The 22,782-nt window shown below is 50.1% G+C and overlaps 1 protein-coding gene, 1 long non-coding RNA gene and 1 pseudogene across 4 annotated transcripts in view; 2 read left to right on the top strand and 1 right to left on the bottom strand.

The window, feature by feature from the left end:
* Window positions 1-973: 973 nt before the first annotated feature.
* Window positions 974-1,231, top strand: LOC129457506 (small EDRK-rich factor 1-like; annotated as a pseudogene).
* Window positions 1,232-5,874: 4,643 nt separating this feature from the next.
* Window positions 5,875-22,750, bottom strand: LOC129457507 (uncharacterized). 2 transcript variants are annotated; one of them, XR_008649277.2, is made up of 4 exons: window positions 22,630-22,750; window positions 17,075-17,203; window positions 15,088-16,079; window positions 5,875-6,620 (listed from the first exon to the last, which is right to left on the bottom strand). It is a non-coding gene; the product is annotated as an uncharacterized lncRNA (long non-coding RNA). The 2 variants fall into 2 exon arrangements; XR_008649276.2 differs by having other exon boundaries at window positions 15,088-17,203.
* CA5A (carbonic anhydrase 5A) overlaps window positions 10,336-22,782 on the top strand; it is a 56,503-nt gene continuing 44,056 nt past the window's right edge. Inside the window, exons 1-2 of one of the 2 annotated variants that reach the window (XM_055232718.2) lie at window positions 10,336-11,304; window positions 20,362-20,559. In XM_055232718.2, the coding sequence (XP_055088693.1) occupies window positions 11,163-11,304; window positions 20,362-20,559 (340 nt within the window). In that variant the 5' untranslated portion in view covers window positions 10,336-11,162. The remainder of the gene's footprint in view (window positions 11,305-20,361; window positions 20,560-22,782) is intronic. The other variant, XM_055232717.2, reaches the window with a different exon arrangement.

Raw genomic sequence — 22,782 nt, 5'->3', positions numbered from 1 at the left:
CATTTTTCTTTTTTAGGCGGACTCTCGCTGTGTCACCCAGGCTGAAGCGCAAAGGCGCGATCTTGGCTCACTGCAACCTCCACCTCCCGGGTTGAAGTGATTCTCCTTCCTCAGCCTCCGGAGAAGCTGGGATTACAGGCACCTGCCCCCAAGCCTCGCTATAATTTTTGTATTTTTTTAATAGAGACGGGGTTTTACCATATTGGCCAGGCTGGCCTCGAACTCCTGGGCTCAAGTGATTCTCCCACCTACGCCATCCCAAAGTGCTAGGATTATAGGCATGAACCACCTCGCCTGCCTGGTTTTTCCCCATTCCTGAGCGGGATCTCACGAAGGGGTCCTAGCAACTACCAACAGGTTTTTCCAGTTCAACTGTTGCCTGGGAGAGAGGGCCTCTTTCCTCATCATTCCAGCAAGTCTCCCGGGGGCGATGCTTACTGGCCAGGCTGTGTACCCGGCAATGACCCCCACTCCGAGTGGCCAGTCCTGAGACATGTCTGGGGGAGGGGACAGCCTGGCCCACCCTCGTGGAGGGCAGGTGGGGAGGGCTGGTCTCCCAGAGCAAACCCAGCAGCTGCCAGGGAGAAGAACTGGGTGTGCGCAGGCAGGAACAGCACCAGTCCCCACCGGGGTCCCTCAGGGCTCTCCTCCTGCACACGTGAATGCTGACGTCAGCACTGACGTTCTGTCCGGCTGGCAGCTCTCTCCTCCTGTCTGAGAACAAATCTCCTCCTGTCTGAGAACAGTCTGCAGCCGTTGATGCGAACTCCCCAGGAGAGGCTGCGTACGGTGCAATTAATCCAGGCCACCCAAGCCAGACAGCTGATTAGCATCTCAACAGGGGCTACTAGGTGTTCGAGTCGTTATTAATGAGAAGTTGCCGCTACGAAGCAGTTGGTGGAAACGTGTACAAATCCACACAATCAGTAAAAAATGCCTGTGGGAGATGGACCCATCAGAAGTCCAGCGGCAGTGACGGTAACCCAGGGTGCCAGGGAACCGTTGCTTTTCCGACTTGCTGTCTTCCAGGCTCTGTCAGTGGTCGGCATGGCCCGTGGAAATCAACGAGAACTTGCCCATCAGAAAACATGAAGAAAACCCAGGATATTAGCAAGGGAAGAAGAAAAGGGGATAGCTTGACCACCTCTCAGAGAAAGCAGGGGGACTCTGAGATCATGCAACAAAACAGGAGGCAGCTAATGAGAAATCTAGGCAGATGAGAGAAAAATGATAACTGGCTGTTTGGAAAACCTGGGTGCTACTGCCAACTGGGTGCATCGTAAGCCCTAAGATTAAGATTTTGTGGAGTGAACAGTCATTACATATAACTTATCCTTTAAAAAGATTTTAAACTTTACCTTTCAGATTGACTTAGTGCAATGTTTTAGAAGCATTCTTCAAAGAATAAAACACTAGGCCAGGCACGGTGTATCATGCCTATAATCCCAGCACTTTGAGAGGCCGAGACGGGCAGATCACCTGAGGTCGGGAGTTCGAGACCAGCCTGACCAACATGGAGAAACCCCATATCTACTAAAAAAAAAATGCAAAATTACCCAGGCATGGTGGCACATGCCTGTAATCCCAGCTACTAGGGAGGATGAGGCAGGAGAATCTCTTGAACCCGGGAGGCGGAGGTTGCGGTGAGCCAAGACCGCACCATTGCACTCCTGCCTGGGCAACAAGAGTGAAACTCCATCTCAAAAAAAAAAAAGAAAAAAGAATAAAACACTAACCATGGGGAAAAAAAAAGTCCAGTGGCTCAGCAAAAAAAATTACTCTGAACAAAACTCGTGCAGAAACTTTTGTGTGTTTTGAAGAATTTTGTCCAATGCAAGTTTTTCCTATTTGATTTTTTCACCTAAAATACCATTTCTTCATGGACAGTGTATCATTCTGAGATCACGGCATACTATGGAGTGTAGTCGGTGCATTTAGAAATGACTTTCAATTTCTGGCCGGGCACGGTGGCTCACGCCTGTAATCCCAGCACTTTGGGAGGCCAAGGCGGGCAGATCACCTGAGATCAAGAGCTCACAGCATGCATTACATCGTTTCTTACTTTTCAAGGAAAACATATTTTGCAAATTGAGCAACGTGGAGAAACCTCGTCTCTACTGAAAATACAAGATTAGCCAGGTGTGGTGGCTCATGCCTGTAATCCCAGCTACTCGGGAGGCTGAGGCAGGAGAATTGCTTGAACCCGGGAGAAGGAGGTTGCGGTGAGCCGATCGCACCACTGCACTCCATCCTGGGCAACAAGAGCGAAATTATGTCTCAAAAAAAAAAAAAAAAGAAATGACTTTAAATTTCTATCACATGAGAATAAAGCCTTATTTCAAAAAGTGATGCAAATTTGAGGGTCCTCAGAGGATGGTGGGTTCCAGGCCTCTCTCACTCACTCACACACACTTGCCATGAACATGCATACGTGTAAATTTACATCTGTATGTTAGGTACTAACGTCGTGTGTGCTCTATGGAACATATGAAAAATAGAAAATCTTAACAGGTGAGAAAAAAATAAGAATAGAAATTTTAATCTTCTGCAGGTGGAAGGGTTATCTGGGTACACATGGTCCATTTTAGAAAATATCAATTAAAGAAGGTTTGACTTAAACATTTTGGGTTCAAACATGAAGAATGTTTGTAAACAGGCAGAGAGGAGCAGTTTCTTGATCTCCTACCTTCTAATTTAAGAAATGAAGGCCAAGTGCGGTGGCTCAAGCCTGTAATCCCAGCCCTTTGGGAGGCCGAGGTGGGTGGGTCACAAGATCAGGAGTTCAAGACCAGCCTGGCCAATATGGTGAAACCCTGTCTCTACTAAAAATACAAAAATTAGCTGGGCATGGTGGCAGGCACCTGTAATCCCAGCTACTCGGGAGACTAAGGCAGGAGAATTGCTTGAACAGGAACCCGGGAGGCAGAGGTTGCAGTGAGCCGAGGTCATGCCACTGCACTCCAGCCTGGGCTACAGAGCAAGATTCCATCTCAAAAAGAAAAGAAAAAAAAGAGAATGAAAAAATATCCTTTAGTTATGGATTTTTATTAATTCTTGTAAGGTTCTCCACAGAAACAGACCAACAGGATGTGTGTGTGTGTGTGTGTGTGTGTGTGTGTGTGTAAACCTACACCTAGCTACCTATCTATCTATACATTGGGACAGAGAGGGAGATTTGTCTGATTTATCTTGAAGAATTGCCCTATGCAATTGGGGAGGCTTGACAAGCCCCAGATCTGACGAGAGAGTCGTAGTTCAAGTCCAAAGGGCAACTGCTGGCAGAATTCCTTCTCAATGGGGGGCGGGAGAGGGGGTTTGGGGGAATAGGGAGGGCGGTAAGTCTTTGTTCAGTTTTTTTTTTTTTTTTTTTGAGATGGATTCTCGCTCTTTCTCCCAGGCTGGACTGCAGTGGCGCTATCTCGGCTCACTGCAACCTCCGCCTCCCGAGTTCACGCCATTCTCCTGCCTCAGCCTCTCAAGTAGCTGAGACTACAGGTGTCCGCCACCGTGCCCGGCTAATTTTTTGTATTTTTAGTAGAGACAGGGTTTCACCGTGTTAGCCAGGATGGCCTCGATCTCCTGACCTTGTGATCCACCCACCTCGGCCTCCCAAAGTGCTGGGATTACAGGCATGAGCCACCGCGCCTGGCCTAGTCTTTGTTCTGTTCAGGCCTTCAACTGATTGGATGGGAGTCATCCACATTATGGAGGGCAATCTGCTTTATTCAACGTTCACTGAAGTATAAATGTTAATCACGTTCAAAAAAACACATTGATGGAAACATCTAGAATAATGGTCCACCAAATATCTGGGCACCATGGCCCAGCTAGGTTGACAAAAGTAACCATCATGACTCCGCATGAGACATTTTCAACTCTGGCAGAAAATTACAGACTATGTGAAGCCCACTGATTGGTGTTTTCTGTGGGAGGTAGAAACTAAGAAATTAGGAAGTGTTGGGTTGGATACATGTAAGACATTTTGGCCCAGAATACAAGGTGAGCAGGTGAGAGCACAATCCCTTGGCTGAGTAACCTGGCACATCTATTAGCAGTTCAGTGGATTTACCCTTTGACCTATGTATGTCAAACCTAGGAATTCTATTCAAGGATATTCAGTGCAGTGTTAATTTTTTTGTTTGTTTGATTTTTGTTTTTCGGTTTTTTTTTTGAGACGGAGTCTCGCTGTTGCCCAGGCTAGAGTGCCATGGTGCAATCTCGGCTCACTGCAACCCCCGCCTCCCGGGTTCAAGCTATTCTCATGTCTCAGCCTCCCGAGTAGCTGGGATTACAGGCGCCCACCACCATGCCCGGCTAATTTTTGTATTTTTAGTAGAGACGGGTTTTCGCCACGTTGGTCAGGTTGGTCTCGAACTCCCAGACTCAGGTGATCCGCCCGCCTCGGCCTCCCAAAGGGCTGGGATTACAGGCGTGAGCCACTGCACCCGGCCAAGTGCAGTGTTAATTATATGACCAAAAAAAAAAAAAAAAAACCATAAAAACTAGAAAAACAGGCTTGGCACAATGGCTCACACCTGTAATCCCAGCACTTTGGGAGGCTGAGGCGGGCAGATCACTTGAGGCCAGGGGTTTGAGACCAGCCTGGGCAACATGGTGAAACCCCATCTCTACTAAAAATACAAAAATGAGCCGGGTATGGTGGGCAATGCCTGTAATCCCAGCTACTGGGAGACTGAGGCAGGAGAATCACTTGAGCCTGGGAGGTGGAGGTTGCAGTGAGCCCAGATCACGCCACTGCACTCCATCCTGGGCGACAGAGCAAGACTGTCTCAAAAAAAAAAAAAAAAAAGGAAAAACACTGTAAGATAATTAATTTAATAAATTATCATATATATATATTTTTTTTTTTTTTTGAGACAGAGTCTTGCTCTGTCACCCTGGCTGGAGTGCAGTGGCACGATCTCAGTTTACTGCAACCTCCACCTCCCAGGCTCAAGTGATTCTCCTGCCTCAGCCTTCCAAGTAGCTGGGATTACAGGCGTGCGCCACCACACTGGGCTCATTCTTGTATTTTTAGAAGAGACTGGGTTTCACCATGTTGGCCAGGCTGGTCTTGAACACCTGACCTCAAGTGATCCACCCGTCTCAGCCTCCCAAAGTGCTGGGATTACAAGCGTGAGCCACCACACCCAGCTGGTACTTATTTTAGTGGAACATTCTGTAGTTATTTCTTTAAAAAGAAGAGCTGTGTACACCATCTATAAGAGAAGTCATTTAATAAATTATGGTAATATTTCAGTGGAATATTTTGTAGTTATTTCTTCAAAAGAAGGGAAGAGCTATATACACTGTTATAAAAATTATTCCGGATAAATTAGTAGGTGGCATATATATGTGCATCTATATGTACACGTCCTCTATACATAATTCTTTCTTGTATTTAAAAAGAGAATACATATGTAAGAGATTTCTGATATGGAAATTCCCAAAAACAGCTGTAAGAAACTGCTAACCAGCCGGGCGCCGTGGCTCACACCTGTAATCCCAGCACTTTGGGAGGCCGAGGCGGGCAGATCACGAGGTCAGGAGATCGAGACCATCCTGGCAAACATGGCTAAACCCCGTCTCTGCTAAAAATACAAAAAATTAGCCGGGCGTGGTGGCGGGCGCCTGTAGTCCCAGCTACTCGGGAGGCTGAGGCAGGAGAATGGCGTGAACCCGGGAGGCGGAGCTTGCAGTGAGCCGAGATCGCGCCACTGCACTCCAGCCTGGGCGACAGAGCGAGACTCCGTCTCAAAAAAAAAAAAAAAAAGAAACTGCTAACCACACTGCAGTCTGGAAAAGACAGATTGTTACTTTTCCCTTGGGGGCTGCTTGACATTCTTTCCAGAGGTGTGCGTGTGCGTGGCCCCCTTGCCTCTAGTAATGGTGGGAGTTTCCATTTCTACCATAATAGAACGGAAATGGTGCCGTGAGTCCATGGTTAGGAGGGTGCAGGACAAGCTGGGTGTGACGGCTCAGGTAGGGGTCATTGGACTGGCTGCAGGACACCCGGACACCTGGCGGAGCTTGATTTTGGGGTGTCGGGAAGGTGTTTCCAGCAGAGACTGGCATCTGAGCCTCGCGGACCTGGTGGTGAAGAGCTCCCTCTGTTGCAGGATGGATAAGGAATCACAGAGAGCGACGGGTTGAGGAGGAGATTTATTATTTAGGTGCACCGGCCCAGTCGGATTAACATCCAAAGGACTGAGCCCTGAACAGAGTTAAGTTACCTTTTAAGCACTTCGTGGGGTGGAGGGAGATCTGTGCAGGGGGAAGCATATTACAGAAGCGAGAAACAAAGACAGTTATTCAATTAATTGAGACATGCATCATATCATTTCTTACTTCTCAAGGAAAATCATGTTTTGCGACTTGAGTTTATGTGTTTATGACTTTGCAGCTGCACGGCTAGAGAAACAGGTCTTCACGATGCCTGGCAAAGGGAGAGATAAGGCTCACTAGCCACAGAAAAACAGGCAGTTAATTTTAAAGGACTCCAGCACTTTCTCTTTCTCAGGGGGAACTGCGTTTTCTTACATACAGCTGAGTTTCTGCTTACATATTCTTTAATTTCTTTTAATTCCTGTTCCACCTCGATGTGGGCGGCACCATCCAATCTGCTGGGACCCGGAGAGAACAAAAACAGAGAAAAGGTGAATGTGTCCGTCTGTCTGCTGGACTGGGGCATGTTCTTCATCTCCTTCCCTTGGACAACTCCCAGCTCCCTGGCCATGGGACTCCAGGACTTACACCAATGCCACCCTCTGCCCCAGGTTTCTCAGGCCTTTGGCCTTGGACTGAGAGTTACATCCTCAGCTTCCCTGGTTCTGAGGCCTTCGGACTTGGACTGAGCCATGCTACCAGCACCCCAGGGTCTTCAGCTTGCAGTGGCCTGTCCTGGAACTTCTCAGCCTCCATAATCATATGGGCCAATTCCCCTAATTAATTTCCTCTCATCTATCTATCTATCTATATCTATCTATCTATCTATCATCGATCTACCTATTATTTATCTCTTTATTTCTATCTATCACCTACCTGAGGCAGGAGAATAGGGAATGAGGGTAACCCAGGGTTAAGGCAGAAGCAAAAGAACAGCCGGAGCAGCCGGTTCCAGGCAAGATTGGGCAGCACACGGGCCACAGTCTCACTCCTGCGGTAACAGAACAGAAGCCTCCACTTCCACCTCTGATTGGTCGGAGGCCAATCCTTCATAGGATGTAACCAATTGGAGCCCTCTAAAGGGCACGTGGGGGTGTTACCAAATTCTTTTAGCTTAACAAAAACCCTGAAGAACATTGTAATCAGGGCTCTTGAGCCACTTGCTTGTTCTTTTCTTGCTTTGATTGTGTGTTTTGCTCAATTCTTTAACACGCCAAGAACCTGGACAACTCGCAGTTAGGACTTTCCATCTGGTAACATGTCTATCTGTCATCTATCATCTGTCTATCATCTATCATCTAGCTGTCATCTACCTACTATCTATCTACCTACCAATCATCTTTCTTCATCTATCCTTTATCTACCATCTATCTACTTATTTGTCTACCTATCTATCTATTGTCTGTCATCTGTCTACCTATCTAGCTATCATCTCTCTCTCTAATCTATCATTTATCTATCTATCATCTCTCTCTCTCTTTCTCTAATCTATCTATCTGTCTGTCTATCCCATTGGTTCTGTCTCTCTGGAGAACCCTGACTAATACACTGGGGATGGTGATATTTTGTAAGTAAAGCAGAGTGCTGCCATGGGGCAGCAGGGAGATGAAGAAGACAGGGAAACTCCCAGCCCACGGGTACTGCTGCAACGCAGTCAACCTAGACTGGGTAGGCTGAAGAGGGCAGGACGGCTGAGGATGGCAGAGGACATGCCCCAGGAGCCTGTGGGGCATCATCGGCTGCCCAGGTGAGCATCCTCAGGAGATGCCAGTGCTCACATGGGGCTGGCAAGGCCTGGGGTGGGAGCTTGGCCTGCAGCAATGGAAGTGCCACTCTAAGGACGTTACTTGTATCAACAACAGCTTGACAGAGTGTTATCATGTATGATGGAATCCTAGAATCTTCCCTACTTTACAGATGCGGAAATGGAGGCAAAAGTCAATGAATGAATGAGTGAATGAGTGAGTGAATGAGTGAATGAATGAATGAGTGAGTGAATGAGTGAGTGAGGGAATGAATGAGTGAGGGAATGAATGAGTGAGTGAATGAATGAGTGAATTAATGAGTGAATGAGTGAATGAATGAATTAATGAGTGAATGAACGAGTGAACGAATGAGTGAGTGAATGAGTGAGTGAATGAGTGAGTGAATGAACGAATGAGTGAATGAATGAGTGAGGGAATGAATGAGTGAGTGAGTGAATGAGTGAGTGAATGAATGAGTGAATGAGTGAATGAGTGAATGAGTGAATGAATGAGTGAGTGAATGAATGAGTGAATGAGTGAGTGAATGAATGAGTGAATGACTGAGTGAATGAATGAGTGAATGACTGAGTGAATGAATGAGTGAATGACTGAGTGAATGAATGAGTGAATGACTGAGTGAATGAATGAGTGAATGACTGAGTGAGTGAATGAGTGAGTGAATTAATGAGTGAGTGAGTGCATGAGTGAGTAAGTGAATGAGTGAATGAACGAGTGAATGAATGAGTGAACGAGTGAGTGAATGAATGAGTGAGTGAATGAATGAGTGAATGAATGAATGAGTGAGTGAATGAGTGAGTGAATGAATGAATGAGTGAGTGAATGAATGAATGAGTGAATGAATGAGTGAGTGAATGAATGAGTGAGTGAGTGAATGAATGAGTGAGTGAGTGAATGAATGAGTGAGTGAGTGAATGAATGAGTGAGTGAATGAATGAGTGAATGAGTGAGTGAGTGAATGAGTGAGTGAGTGAATGAGTGAGTGAATGAATGAGTGAGTGAGTGAATGAGTGAGTGAATGAGTGAGTGAATGAATGAGTGAGTGAGTGAATGAGTGAGTGAGTGAATGAATGAATGAGTGAGTGAATCAGACTTCCCAAGGGTGGGTGCATTTCCACCATGACTGTGAGAAGGAGAGAACATATCATCCAGACTTGGTTTTTGTTGCTCCAAACAAACGCAAGCAAACTCCTGGGCCCACTAGGGCAATGGCCGAAAGCCGCAGACCCTATCCATTGTGTGCGGGATTTCGGTGGGATTCTTGGGCTTTCAGGAGCCTACAAGTGGACTCGCATTTCAACATCTGTGTTCTGTAGGGTTTTCTAGATCTAAGATTCTAGGATTCTATGAAAAGTTACTATATCCCTGCCCCCTAAAAGATTGTAAGTTTGAACAACAACAAGAAGTCACAAACTGGTATATCCCAATCCCGTAGGTTCCATTTCACAGGTAAAAAGTGTCTGGGGGAATAAACTGCTGTGCCACTCAAAGGACCCAAAGGAGGCTTCTTTGTGGGTTGGCATTTGCAAATATTACCAGCTGCCTTGCTAGGGTGACCAGCTAACATACTGTCCTCATGTGGACCCTGGGCATGAAGGGAGGTACAAGGCCGGGGGCAGTGGCTCATGCCTATAATCCGAGCACTTCTGGAGGCCAAGCTGGGAGGATTGCTTGAGCCCAGGAGTTCAAGACCAGCCTGGGCAACATGGCGAGAACCTGCCTCTACAAATAATTTTTAAAATTAGCTGCACATAACGGCATGCACTACAGTCCCAGCTACTTAGGAGGATGAGGAAGGAGGATCACTTGAGCCTGGGTGACTGAGACTGCAATGAGCCATGATGGCACCACTGCACTCCACCTTGGGTGACACAGCAAGACTTCACCTCAAAAAAAAAAAAAAAAAGAAAGAAAAGAGGCTGGACACAGTGGCTCACGCCTGTAATCCTAGCACTTTTGGGAGGCCGAGGTGGGTGGATTGCCTGAGCTCGGGAGTTCGAGACCAGCCTGGGAAACACAGTGAAACCCTGTCTCTACTAAGAATACAAAAAATCGGCTGTTGTGGCGTTGTGTGCCTGTAATCCCAGCTACTCAGGAGGCTGAAACAGGAGAATCTTTTAAACCTGGGAGGTGAAGGTTGCAATGCGCCAAGATCATGCCATTGCACTCCAGCCTGGGCAACAGAGTGAGACTCCATCTCAAAAAAAAAAAAAAAGAAAGAAAGAAAAAAGAAAAGAGGCCGGGCGTGGTGGCTCACACTTGTAATCCCAGCACTTTGGGAGGCCGAGGCAGGCAGATCACCTGAGGTCAGGAGTTCAAGACCAGCCTGGCCAACATGGTGAAACCCCATCTCTACTAAAAATACAAAAAATTAGCTGGGCATGGTCGTGGGCACCTGTAATCCCAGCTACTCAGGAGGCTGAGGCAGGAGAATTGCTTGAACCTGGGAGGCGGAGGTTGCAGTGAGCCGAGATCACGCCATTGCACTCTAGCCGGGGCAACAGAAGTGAAACTCTGTCTAAAAAAATAAAACAGAAAAGAAAGAAAGAAAGAAAGAAAGGTGGCCCCATTAATCTTTATGCCAAGACAGCAGGCATGACCTGGAAGCGTCCCAAGCCACAGGGCATCTTGCTTCCGGGGAGGACGAATGAATCAAATCGCACCTATTTGGAGGCAAGCAAGGACTCTATGACTTCAGGAGCCCTGGTGGGTGGACAGAAGCTCCCTGCTCCCCCAGCCTGTCTACCTAGCAGCGCTTTGGCCTGCCCCATTCCTGTACTTCTGAGCCTGCCTGCCAGTCCCTCCTCACATGCACACCATGGCTTTGTGCCTGGTATTGAGTGTCCCGGAGCCCCAAACCACAGGGTCAACACCATGAAAGAAGCAGGGACTCTGCTCTCATCCGCTCGCCCCCGCCCCCCGCATAATCCCCTGGTGCTCACGCAGCCCCACCGTAAAGCTTTTCTAGCTCCCTGGCAGACTTGTGCTGCCGTTTGCCAGATCAAAGCCCAGTGACCTGAGTGGCCTGTCCCCAGAAGAGGCCACTAGTCCCTGTGGACCCACCCCGTTGGGAGAGGCATGGGTTGAACTTTAACCATTAGGCTCAGGGCTTAGGATGAGTTCCTACAAAAAGAGGTGGGTACACGCCAGTCCACAGTGGTCCTGATCAAAGTGAGAACAGACAGCAGGGAACATCACCCTCTTCAGATTGGAGTCAGTGGGAACAGAACCAAGATGTTGGGGAGGAACACTTGGAAGACCTCAGCTTTCTCCTTCTGGGTTGAGCAGATGTGGGCCCCTCTCTGGAGTCGTTCAGTGAGGCCAGGGCGATGGTGTTCTCAGCATTCCTGTGCACGGCGAGCCAGCAGTAACACGTGTAAGTAGAGCCTCAAATTTCCCAAATGCAACTGGATCCTTGTCGTAGCTGATGGGGTCTTTCGAGATGAGAGAGGAGAGACCATCCTGAGCCACATGCGTTCAGATTTCCACTCCGTTTCTATTTTTTTTTTTTTTTTTTTGAGATGAAGCCTGGCTCTGTGGCCCCGGCTGGAGTGCAGTGGCGCGATCTAGGCTCACTGCAACCTCCGCCTCCCGGGTTCAAGCAATTCTCCTGCCTCAGCCTCCTGAGTAGCTGGGACTACAGGCGCCTGCCACCACTCCCAGCTGATTTTTTGTATTTTTAGTAGACACAGGGTTTCACTGTGTTAGCCAGGCTGGTCTTGAACTCCTGACCTCGTGATCCACCTGTCTTGGCCTCCCAAAGTGCTGGGATTACAGGCATCAGCCACGGCACCCAGCCCTCTTTTTTCTTTTTTTTTTTTTGATGAAGTTTTGCTCTTTTGCCCAGGCTAGAGTGCAATGGCATGATCTTGGCTCACTGCAACCTCTGCCCCCCCAGGTTCAAGTGATTCTCCTGCCTCAGCCTCCAAAGTAACTGGGACTACAGGCACCCGCCACTGCACCTGGCTAATTTTTTGTATTTTGGTAGAGATAGGGTTTCACCATGTTGGCCAGGCTGGTCTCAAAGTCCTTACCTCAGGTGATCCACCCACCTCAGCCTCCCAAAGTGCTAGGATTACAAACATGAGCCACTGTGCCTGGCCACACTCCATTTCTCTTGTATTTGGTGACCTTGGGTGAATCATTTAGCCTCCGTTTCAGGGGTCCTGGGGAGGGCAAGATGCTGGGAACAGGCGGGTAGTCCGTGTTCGCACAGGACACACTGGCATGACTCACCATCCAGACCCGGTGGAATGGGCTGCACTAACCAGTCACGATCGCTCCTAAACTCTTCGGCAAAGAACGCTTTCAAGCAAACCTGTAACAAATAAACCACTCAGTCAGCTCTGCCAAGAAACTGCCCCGTGCCAGCCCCTCCCGGCTTCATGGTCAGTGCCTTGTGACCTTGGACGACGCCTTTCCTCTTTCTGGGTCTCAAGTGCTTCTTCCATAGAATGAGAGCCCGCTTCTACAGCTGCCAACTTCTCTTCTAACTCAAATCTTCCACGCGTTCCGTGTTTGGGCCATTTAAAGAGCACGGGCTTAGGACCCAGACCCCAGGCATGCGGTGCTACTGATGGTTGCCAAGGTGGAACATCGGCAGGTCTTCACCCCCGAGCCTCCGTGTCCTCATCTCGAGATGGGGGTGCCCAGACTTTCTCTCCAGGGCCATGGAAGGATGACACGATGCGTGTAGAAAGACTGGCCCACCCCAGACTCTCAGTGAGCTCCACTCATTCCTTCTGTTGGGGGCGACACCTGTGGACTGGAGTGCAGTGGTGCGATCTTGGCTCACTGCAGCCTCTGCCTCCTGGGTTCAAGCGATCCTCTTGACTCAGCCTCCCAAGTAGCTGGGACTACAGGCGTGCACCGCCATGCCCAACTAATTTCTGTATTTTTAGTAGAGATGGGATTTCGCCATGTCGGCCAGGCTGGTCTCAAACTCCCATCCTGAAGTGATCTACCTGTCTCGGCCTCCTAAAGTGCTGGGATTACAGGCATGAGCTACCGCAGCCACCCCCCTCTTTTATTCTTACTACCACCGTTAAGAGCCCTAGGCTGCCGAGATTGGAATCTTGGCCCCATTGCTCTCTATGGCTGTTGCCCCTCTGTGACTTTCCTTTATTTTTTGAGACTAATTTCTGTCTTGTTGCCCAGGCTGGAGTGCAGTGATGCAATCTCCAGCTCACCGCAACCTCCACCTCCCATGTTCAAGCAATTCTCCTGCCTCAGCCTCCTGAGTAGCTGGAATTACAGGCATGTGCCACCACATCCAGCTAATTTTGTATTTTTAGTAGATACAGGGTTTCTCCATGCTGCTCAGGGTGGTCTTGAACTCCCAGCCTCAGATGATCCGCCCACCTCGGCCTCCCAAAGAGCTGGGATTGCAGGCGTGAGCCACTGCACCCAGCTGTCCCCTCTGTGACTTTCTTAACTTCTCCCAGCCTTGGTTTTGTCATATGTAACAGGGGGTTGATAATGGTGCTTACTGCGCAGTGTCGTTGGGAGAAGGGTCCGAGGTGGGGCCTGCAAAGGCTGGGGACAGCACATGGCTCCAGGAAGCCCTCGCTAGACGCCAGCTGCTGCTGTTGCTAACACAGGCAGCGGTGGGTGCCCTGTGTCTATTTAAGCATCTCCCTGTCAGTGGGCAGCAGGTAGCATTCCATTTCTTACTATGGCAACATGTCCTCTTACGTCTTGTGCTAGAGAGAGTCATATTCTGTATCGGCACCTAAATCCATTTACACCATGGTCCTCAATCTGTTCCCAGTGAACAGAGGGCTCTGCCAAATCATTTCAGAGTTCCACAAAGAGCAGAATATTCTCCCAAGCAGAGAAGATTGGAACATCGTAAGGAATTCATCCTTCTATGTCAGTGTTTTATTTATGGGCATTCTGAAGACTATTTCATTTGGGAAAAGAATATTGTTACTAAAAATTATTGAAAAATCACTGGTGGTTTGGCCTTGAGAGAAAAGTCAAAAGAGTTAGAAAACATTCAGTGATAATTTTAGAACCAGGCATGGGGGCTCATGCCTGTCATCCCAGCACTATTTTGGGAGGCTGATGTGGGAGGATAGCTGAAGCCCAGGAGTTCAAGATCAGCCTGGGCAACACAGCAAGAACCTATCTCTAAAAAAAAAAAAAAAAAAAATTAAAAAATTAACTGGACATGGTGGCACACACCTATCATCCCAGCTACTTGGGAGGCTGAGGCAGGAGGATCGCCATCCCCAGGAATTTGAGGCTGCAGTGAGCCCTGATCAGGCCACTGCACTCCAGCCTGGGCTACACAGCAAGACCGTGTCTAAGAAAAAACAATAATAATTTTAGGGATCACTGAATGCTTTCCAGTCAGGTTTCAGGTGTGCACTGGCAGTGCCCATCTGTTCCTAAGTGTGTGATCAGCAACATGATACTGGTAACTTAAAATTGGCCATGGTGAAAGTATTTACACCACAGGCATTGGCAAACACCAGAAATCAAAGATTGTAAATCCCTGGGAGAACGGCTTATTAAACCTCAACCAGCACACCACTGCACATTGTTGGACATTTTACTGGCTATTTCCTGCTCAGGTGTGTGTGTGTCTTCTTGGGTTTGGCTCCCCCCGGGCTGAGCGTGGCTGGGCTGGGCTCCCCACTCTGGGTGGGTCCAGGCCTGCTCAGTGCATCTCTCATCCTCCTTCCACAGCCACCTGAGGCCTGATCTTCTCACGGCGGAGGGCGGGCACTCACAGGGCTAGGCCAGCGGTGCCCATGTATTCCAAGCTACTGCTCACATCACGTCTGCTAATGTCCCAGTGGTCAAAGCAGGTCACCAGGTGGCCAAGCCTAGTGACAATGGGGGAGGGGATATCTCCTCCCATGGCGGTCAAGGGGGAAGGAATTTGAGATTTGCTGAACTACCATCAAACCTGGAGACTGAGAATGCATCGGGGAGAAGGGGTCTCCTTCCAAACTGTGCCCATGTGAATTAGGGGCAAATACTGGCCTCCTGGGGCAGGGGACTTGGCGTCTTTGATTCCATGTCCCCTGCACCTGGGCCAGGGCTTGACCCATAGGAGCAGCTCTGTAAATATTTGTTGACTGATTGAAAAAGAGGATAACTTTTGTATTGCCTCCCATCGGAGCCCTACTGGAATTAGCACAGAACCCACCTTGCTGTGCACCAGGGTCGGCTGTGTGGAGACTGGAAGCCTGTTCAGCACCCAGGTGGTGTCGCCTCAGTGCAGGTGGCAATGAGCCCATCCTTTTGTTGGGTGACACACGCTGAGTTCAACGCGGATGTTTCATTGTTGATGGGCCCGTTGGTGCAGCTCAGCAAACAGAACCTAAAATTACCCTCTCTTCCCACATCCTGTGTCTCTGTGAGCCAGGGAAGCCTGTGTCTCCTGCATAGATGAGCGCCTCCTCTGTGGCATCAGTGGCTTTTCGGTTCTGTGTACATTCAGGTCTGTGCGCCGTGTTAAATGCCCCTTGCCAGGCGGGGAGGACCGGAGGCAGCGGCCGTGGGAGGAGGGTAGAATGCACTAAATCCTGCTTCCCGTTGGATGCAAGGGAGATTTGTGAGGCCTCAAAGGGGCTTTTTTTTCCTTAGACGTAGTCCGCCTCTTGTTGCTCAGGCTGGCGTGCAATAGTGCAATCTCAGCTCACTGCAACTTCCACCTCCTGGGTTCAAGCGATTCTCCTGCCTCAGCCTCCCGAGTAGCTGAGTAGCTGGGATTACAGGCGCGCACCAGCACGCCTGGCCTCAGAGAGGCTCTTTGGAGAGAACAGTGAATGGAAGTTCAGGGCTGCTGGTGTCGTTCTGAATTAAAGCAGACGCTGGGACGAAGGACACACAGACAAAAGCCCCTGCTGTGGCCGCCGGCTCCTGTGTCCATAGTTGTCCATCACGTGAGAGAGAACAGAACACATCTGCAGGACACTGCAGGGCCCACCGTTTCCCAGCGCTGGCTTAGTCACTGCTTTCGGGCACGCAGCGAGTTCCGTATGTGACCGCAGGGTTGTGGCTGGGCTGTAAGGCAGGGGCAGGGAAATGCATCTTCCCCGCCTATTACACGTGGGAAGGCATTCCAGGCCTTCGCCAGCGCCAGCGAGCTTATCTTCTCAGCAAAGCTGCTATGATTATACTCCCTTATTCTCCTTCCTGCAGATAAAGAAACTGAGACTGGGGGGAGGTGGTATATAATATGCCAGGTAACTCGGAGAGTGAGCGGGGAGAGCCGCCAGGGTTTTGGCCCACAGATGTGTCTTCCCCGCTGCACAATGTGTAAAACTTAAAAAATTACTTGGCAAGGCCAGGTGCAGCGTTTTATGCCTGTAATCCCAGCACTTTGGGAGGCCAAGGCAGGTGGATCATCTGAAGTCAGGAGTTCGAGAACAGCCTGGCCAACATGGTGACATCCCGTCTCTACTAAAAATACAAAAATTAGCCGAGCGTGGTGGCGAGCACCTGTAATCTCAGCTACTCGGGAGACTGAGGCAGGAGAATCACTTGAACCCGGGAGGCGGAGGTTGCAGTGAACTGAGATCACGCTACTGCACTCCAGCCCTGGCAACAGAGTGAGACTCCATCTCAAAAAAAAAAAAAAATTACTTGACAACACCTGAATGTTGGGACACTCTACCTGAACCTCTATATTTCTATCTTTTCTTTAAAATTCCAGGCCAGGCGCGGTGGCTCACACCTGTAATCCCAGCACTTTGGGAGGCTGAGGCGGGCGGATCACGAGGTCAGGAGATCGAGACCATCCTAGCCAACACGGTGAAACCCCGTATCTACTAAAAATACAAAAATTCCCCGGGCATGGTGGCGCGTGCCTGTAACCCCAGCTACTTGGGAGGCTGAGGCAGGAGAATCGCTTGAACCAGGGACTTGGAGGTTGCAGTGAGCCAAGATCACACCACTGCACTCCAGCCTGGGCCACAGAGGGAGACTCTGTCTCAAAAAAAACAAAAATAAAAACAAATAGATCCAAAGATCTGGCAGCAGAGGGCTCCCTCTCCCTCTCTCTCCCGCCCAGTGGGGTAGCAGCAGCCCCTCTCAGAACCACCGTGTGCTCTCCACATGCCGCAGTCCCCACCACTCCCTCCTGCCCACCCAGCCTGCCAGGGAGAGCCCGTTGCCCACAGCAGCTTTACTCGTCAGCATCCTCTGCCCTCACAACACGTCCACTTTGATAGGGAAGCCAGGCGCCCGGGTCTGATGTTGACGGGATTCAGGCCTCAGGTTGCACTGGGGAAGGGCCCGGGGGGGTCCTCCCCGCTGGTCTACAAAGAACAGAGGAACACTCTGGAGACCTGGACACCATCCTGGAGCAGCCAGAAGCTCTAGTACAGACTCTCAGAGGCCAGGATCTTAATTCAGACTGCAGCGAGCTTGCTGGATGTCTTGGAAAAGTAACTCCAGCCCCTGGCCTTCTGCTTTCCCATCTGTAAGAGGCAGGGGCAGTTAATCCACAATAGGGATTATTCATTCAACAAACATTCATAGTGCCAGGTGCCATCGAAGTATGGAATGCACAGGCCAGCAAAATGACCAAGCCCCCGCTTAGATTCTGGTTGACGAGACAGACAGCAGACCCCTAGCAGATGTTACCACGCACGTTGACAGGGGAGAGAAAAACCAAGACAGAAAATTAAAATAAACAGGCACACAACCAAACTACTATCTGTCATCACCATTACCTCCCATAGGGCTTTTTAACACTGACGAGTAGAAAAGATGTGATTTTAAAGCAAACATTCTGCGATTTTGCAATCTTTAACTTAAAAATGTATTGTACATTCTACTGACCTCTGATGGTTTACTTATTAAATAACGGCTAAAAAGTTTTTCAAGTTCATTAAAGAAGAAAACAGAGCAATGCGCTAACCATTCAACTTAGGTGGAGATGCATTTCTGAAAGGGCTATGCATCTTTTTTTTTTTCTTTGAGATTGAATTTGCTCTTGTCATCTAGGCTGGGATGCAATGGTGCCATCTCTGCTCACTGCAGTCTTGGCCTCCCAGGTTCAAGCCATTCTCCTGCCTCAGCCTCCCGGGTAGCTGGGATTACAGGCATGAGCCACCACGCCTGGCTAATTTTTGCATTATTAGTACAGACAGGGTTTTACCATGTTGGCCAGGCTGGTCTCAAACTCCTGACCTCAGCTGATCCACCCACCTTGGCCTCTCAAACTGCTTCGATTATAGGCGTGAGCCACCGTGCCCAGCCAGGGCTATACATCTTTATCCTTGTTTTCTAGACTTCTGCTGGACACACCCTTTGACCCAGCGATTCTGCGGTTAGCAATTTGTAAGAAGAAAATAATCCAAGACTGCGCACAGTGGCTCACGCCTGTAATCCCAGCACTTTGGGAGGCCAAGGCGGGTGGATCACGAGGTCAGGAGATCGAGACCATCCTGGCTAACACGGTGAAACCCCATCTCTACGAAAAATACAAAAAAGTAGCCAGGTGTGGCAGCATGCACCTGTAATAGAGCTACTCAGGAGTCTGAGGCAGTAGAATCACTTGAACCCGGGAGGCAGAGGTTGCAGTGAGCCGAGATGGCACCACTGCACTGCAGCGTGGGCGACCGAGTGAGACTCTGTCTCAACAAAAAAAAAAAAAAAAGAAAATAATCCAGATGAGAATCCAGAGAAAGAACAGCAACTTCATCAGAGCTTTGTTTAATTGCAATAAGTTGGAAATAACCTAAATATCATCACCAAATAATGGATTTTAAAAATTGTGTCATAACTATACAACGGAAATGTACCACCATTAAAAAGAATTGTATATATATATATTTTTTTGACAAAATGATTTCATAATGTTAAATGAAAAAAGGCAACTTATGAGATAATATACACAGTAAAATCCTTGTTCATTAAAATAAAAAATCCTGGCTGGGTGTGGTGGTATACACCTCTGACCCCAGCACTTTGGAAGATGCCTGCCTCACTTTGGGAGAGGCAGGAGAATCGCTTGAGGCCAGGAGTTTGAGACCAGCCTGGGCAACATAGTGAGACCTCGTCTCTACAAAAAATGAAAAAGTTAGCCAGGCATAGTGGTGTTTACCTGTAGTCCCAGCTGCTCAGGAGGCTGAGGTGGGAGGATAGCTTCAGCCTGGGGGTTCGAGGCTACAGTGATTGGCACCACTGCCCTCCAGCCTGCGCGGCACAGTTAGACCTGATCTCAAAAAAACACTATTCCATTTAATCCCCTTTAAGAACTGGTTTAGCTCAGGCCTGTGAAGGTGAGGACAGGAGCCGCAGGGCACGCCAGGCCTCTGGGGTGACGTCCCCAAGCCGGAGCACTGTGTATTCAGAAGCTGCTCTAAGGTTTCGAGAGCACGATATCCCAAGGATTCTGTCTCTTAAGGAAAAATAAAAATAAAAAATCCAGCTTTCTCTTCGCATGAGGCTATTGCACAGAGAACAGGTGCGGCAGACACACACCAGGGGGTGCAATCATGGGACAGCTGCTTCTTCACTCATAAGCTTTTCTGCTTTTTTTTTTTTTTTTGGAGGCAGAGTCTCTGTCACCCAGGCTGGAGTACAGTGGTGTAATCTCGGCTCACTACCACCTCTACCTCCTGGGTTCAAGCCATTCTCCTGCCTCAGCCTCTGGAGTAGCTGGGATTACAGGCACCCGCCACCATGCCCAGCTAATTTTTATATTTTCAGTAAAGATGGGGTTTCTCCAGGTTGGTCAGGCTGGTCTCAAACTCCTGAGCTCAGGTGATCCGCCCACCTTGCTTCTGAAAGCGCTGGGATTACAGGCGTGAGCCACTGTTCCTGACCTCTGAACTGTTTTTGATTAATGGCTCTTACTTTAAAAATGACAATCAAAGCAGTTTGAAATGAGCCTCCAGGAAGTGGGTAGAGGGGGGCTGCCACTCTGTTAATTTTCTCCACACTGGGGTCTCATTTCCTCCTTGCCTGAGGGCTTGGAAGGAGAGACTTCCAAAGCAGCTCCAGTTTCCACAGGACCCATTAGGTGGGATTCCTGTGAGTGGGAAGGGAGGTCTCAAGCCCTTCCCGAGAGGCAAGAGCCCCACTGCACTCAGCCTGCCTTCCCCACGGCGCCCTCCTCCGCGCACCTGCCCTCCCCAGGGTCTCTCCGGACTTCCCGTGGCCACTCTGTGACGTGGGCAACACAAAAGTAAAAAACCCATCAACACAGGCGGCACGGGCCGAGAGGGAGTTGCTTCCGGGTGGGAAAGAAAGTCCCCGAGTGGTGCGGAAAGGAGAGGCGCAGGCGAGCACCCTGTGGGCGCGCGTCCAGCTGCCCAGGGGCCCCCACGCGCCCGTTTCCCGTGGGTCAGTTTCCCGTGAGCCGGGACCTGTGGGGTCTCGGGTGCGGCCGGGTTTCTGCCCTGTCCGTCCAAGACACAGGATGAAGCTCATGCCTCACTCGGGGTCTCCTTCTTTCTCCCTGCAGTGCACCCACTCTGGACGGGCCCGGTCTCCGTGCCAGGGGGCACACGGCAGTCTCCTATCAACATCCAGTGGAGGGACAGCGTCTATGACCCCCGGCTGAAGCCACTCAGGGTCTCCTATGACGCGGCATCCTGCCTGTACGTCTGGAACACTGGCTACCTCTTCCAGGTGGAATTTGACGATGCCACCGAGGATTCAGGTGAGCGCCAGCTGGGGCTCGAGGGCTTTCTCCTCTCCCGTTGTTCTGGGAGCAGCGTCGGGGGCTTCGCGGAGAAGGGGGAGGAGAGCAGGAAGGTGCTGCTTTCCTTGTGCTGCGGGGGCAGGGACAGAGACTCGTTTGAGGGAGGACACACCGGGGGATGGTGTGAAGGTTCTCGCGGGGACGGGAGCCTGGTGCTCACTTTACAGATGAGAATATCGCCAGCACCTGCATGCACACAGGTGCACCTAGCAAAGAAAAACCCCTTCCCGCGGGGCTCGCCTTGCAGGGGGTGGGAGGAAGAGACAAGCTCATTGAAATGCGAACACTTTGCGCGTGGGAAGACGATCTCAGAAGGCAGCGGTGGCTGCGACGCTACCCTGGCCTTGATCACGTAGGCAGAGGCCTGCAAGAAAGTTGGATCCACAGCAGGGCAGGGGCAGCCGGAGCCTGGAAATGAGACCACTGCAGGCTTGAGCAGGCGGTGACCTGGCCGACATTTTATTTATTTTATATTTATTTTATTTTATTTTATATTGAGACAGAGTCTTGCTCTGTCATTCAGGATGGAGTGCCGTGGTGCGATCTCAGCTCACTGCAACCTCTGTCTCCTGGGTTCGAGTGATTCTCCTGCCTCAGCCCGAGTAGCTGGGATTACAGGTGTCTGCCACCATGCCCGGCTAATTTTTGTATTTTTAGCAGAAATGGGATTTTGCCATGTTAGCCAGGCTGCTCTCGAACTCCTGATCTCAGGTGATCTGCCCACTTTGGCCTCCCAAAGTGCTGGGATTACAGGCGTGAGCCACCGCGTCCGGCCCAGGCTGACCTTTTAAATGGACTCCCCAGCTGCTGTGAGCACAGACTGAGCAGGCGCCTGGAGGGGAGCACGGGTTAAATAGGAGGTGGTCTGGGGAGATGCAGGTGGGAGACGGCGGTGGAGGGACGGAGTGGGCTGGGAGGTGACTTGAGAGGTCCTGAAAGCCACCAAGCCCTTACTGGGTTCCAGCGCTTGGCCAAGGGCTTCTGCGGATCATCTCATCAAACCTTCACCATGATTCTCGGAAGTTCCAGGCAGATGCTGTGAGGTTTGGGAAGCTTCTCTCTACGCCTGTTATGTTTGCATTTTTATCAGGACTGGCTACGAGGTGCTACCTGGTGTTTTCCCAGCACCAGCTGGAGTCACTGTAAGCCGCCTTCCTGCCGAATGCCTGTTCTCCCTCCTGCTGTGAGTCTGGAATTGGGCCACGTGCTGGGTATCAGGTGCCTATGTGAACAGCTCCCAATAAACCCTTGGGCACTGAGTTGCTAGTGAGCTGCCCTGGTACAGAACACGTCACACTGGTTTAGTGTTGCGGCTGATTTAGAGGAGAATTAATCCGTCCTGTCCATCTCCCCTGGTGAGGACTCCAGAAGCTCCTGCCTGGGGCCCTCAGACAGCCCAGGCACCTCTTCACGTGGCTGATCTCGCTCTGCGTGCTTTTGTTGAATGTAGCTTAGCTCTGAGGGTGGCTCTGTGCTGGACCCAGTGACTCTTCCTGGGGAATCATCTAACCTGGGGGCTCCGACGCAGCCGCAGCCCCACGTCCTCTCTGGCAGGCATCCCATCTGCCTTCTCCCGGGTGTGTCCCACGTGCCTGGGGATCTTGCTCACTCACTGTTGCTGCCATGAGGATGTAACGCCACTGGGGCGGGTCTTTGTCTTATTTGATGTTTTATGCGCCAGGCATCCTAGGCACTCAGCAAATTGACGGATGAACAGAGTTGAAGGCATAAATGAGCCTTCCTTTCTTCCTCTGTGACTGGGGAGAGATGGGATGGCCACTGCAAAGGCTGCGGGGAGAGAATCGAGGCCACCCCAGGCCAGCACTCAGCACCACACCTGCACAGAAACTCCCACATGGCTGCCAGCATGCCCGGAGGCTGAGGCAGGAGGCTTGCCTAAGCCCAAGAGATTGAGACTGCAGTAACCTGGGATTCTGCCACTTCATTCCAGCCTGGGCAGCACAACGAGATCCTGTCTCTCAAAAACAAAATAATAATAACAATAACACACACACACAAGAATACAACCTGTCCTTCCTCTAGACATTCTGACTTGGCAGGTGCAAGGCACATCCAAGAATCTCATGCCAGCAGGCTCCCAGGTGCTGCTGATCCCGCCAGTACGTGGCTTTGTAAGGGCATCTACTGTGTTGCTAGCTCAGCTTCCATCCTCCTGCCTCC

This window comes from Symphalangus syndactylus, chromosome 11, assembly GCF_028878055.3.
Source record: "Symphalangus syndactylus isolate Jambi chromosome 11, NHGRI_mSymSyn1-v2.1_pri, whole genome shotgun sequence".
NCBI classification, from domain to species: domain Eukaryota; kingdom Metazoa; phylum Chordata; class Mammalia; order Primates; family Hylobatidae; genus Symphalangus; species Symphalangus syndactylus.
Note: the sequence above shows the minus strand (reverse complement) of the source record. Positions and strands in the feature narration are given on the sequence as shown.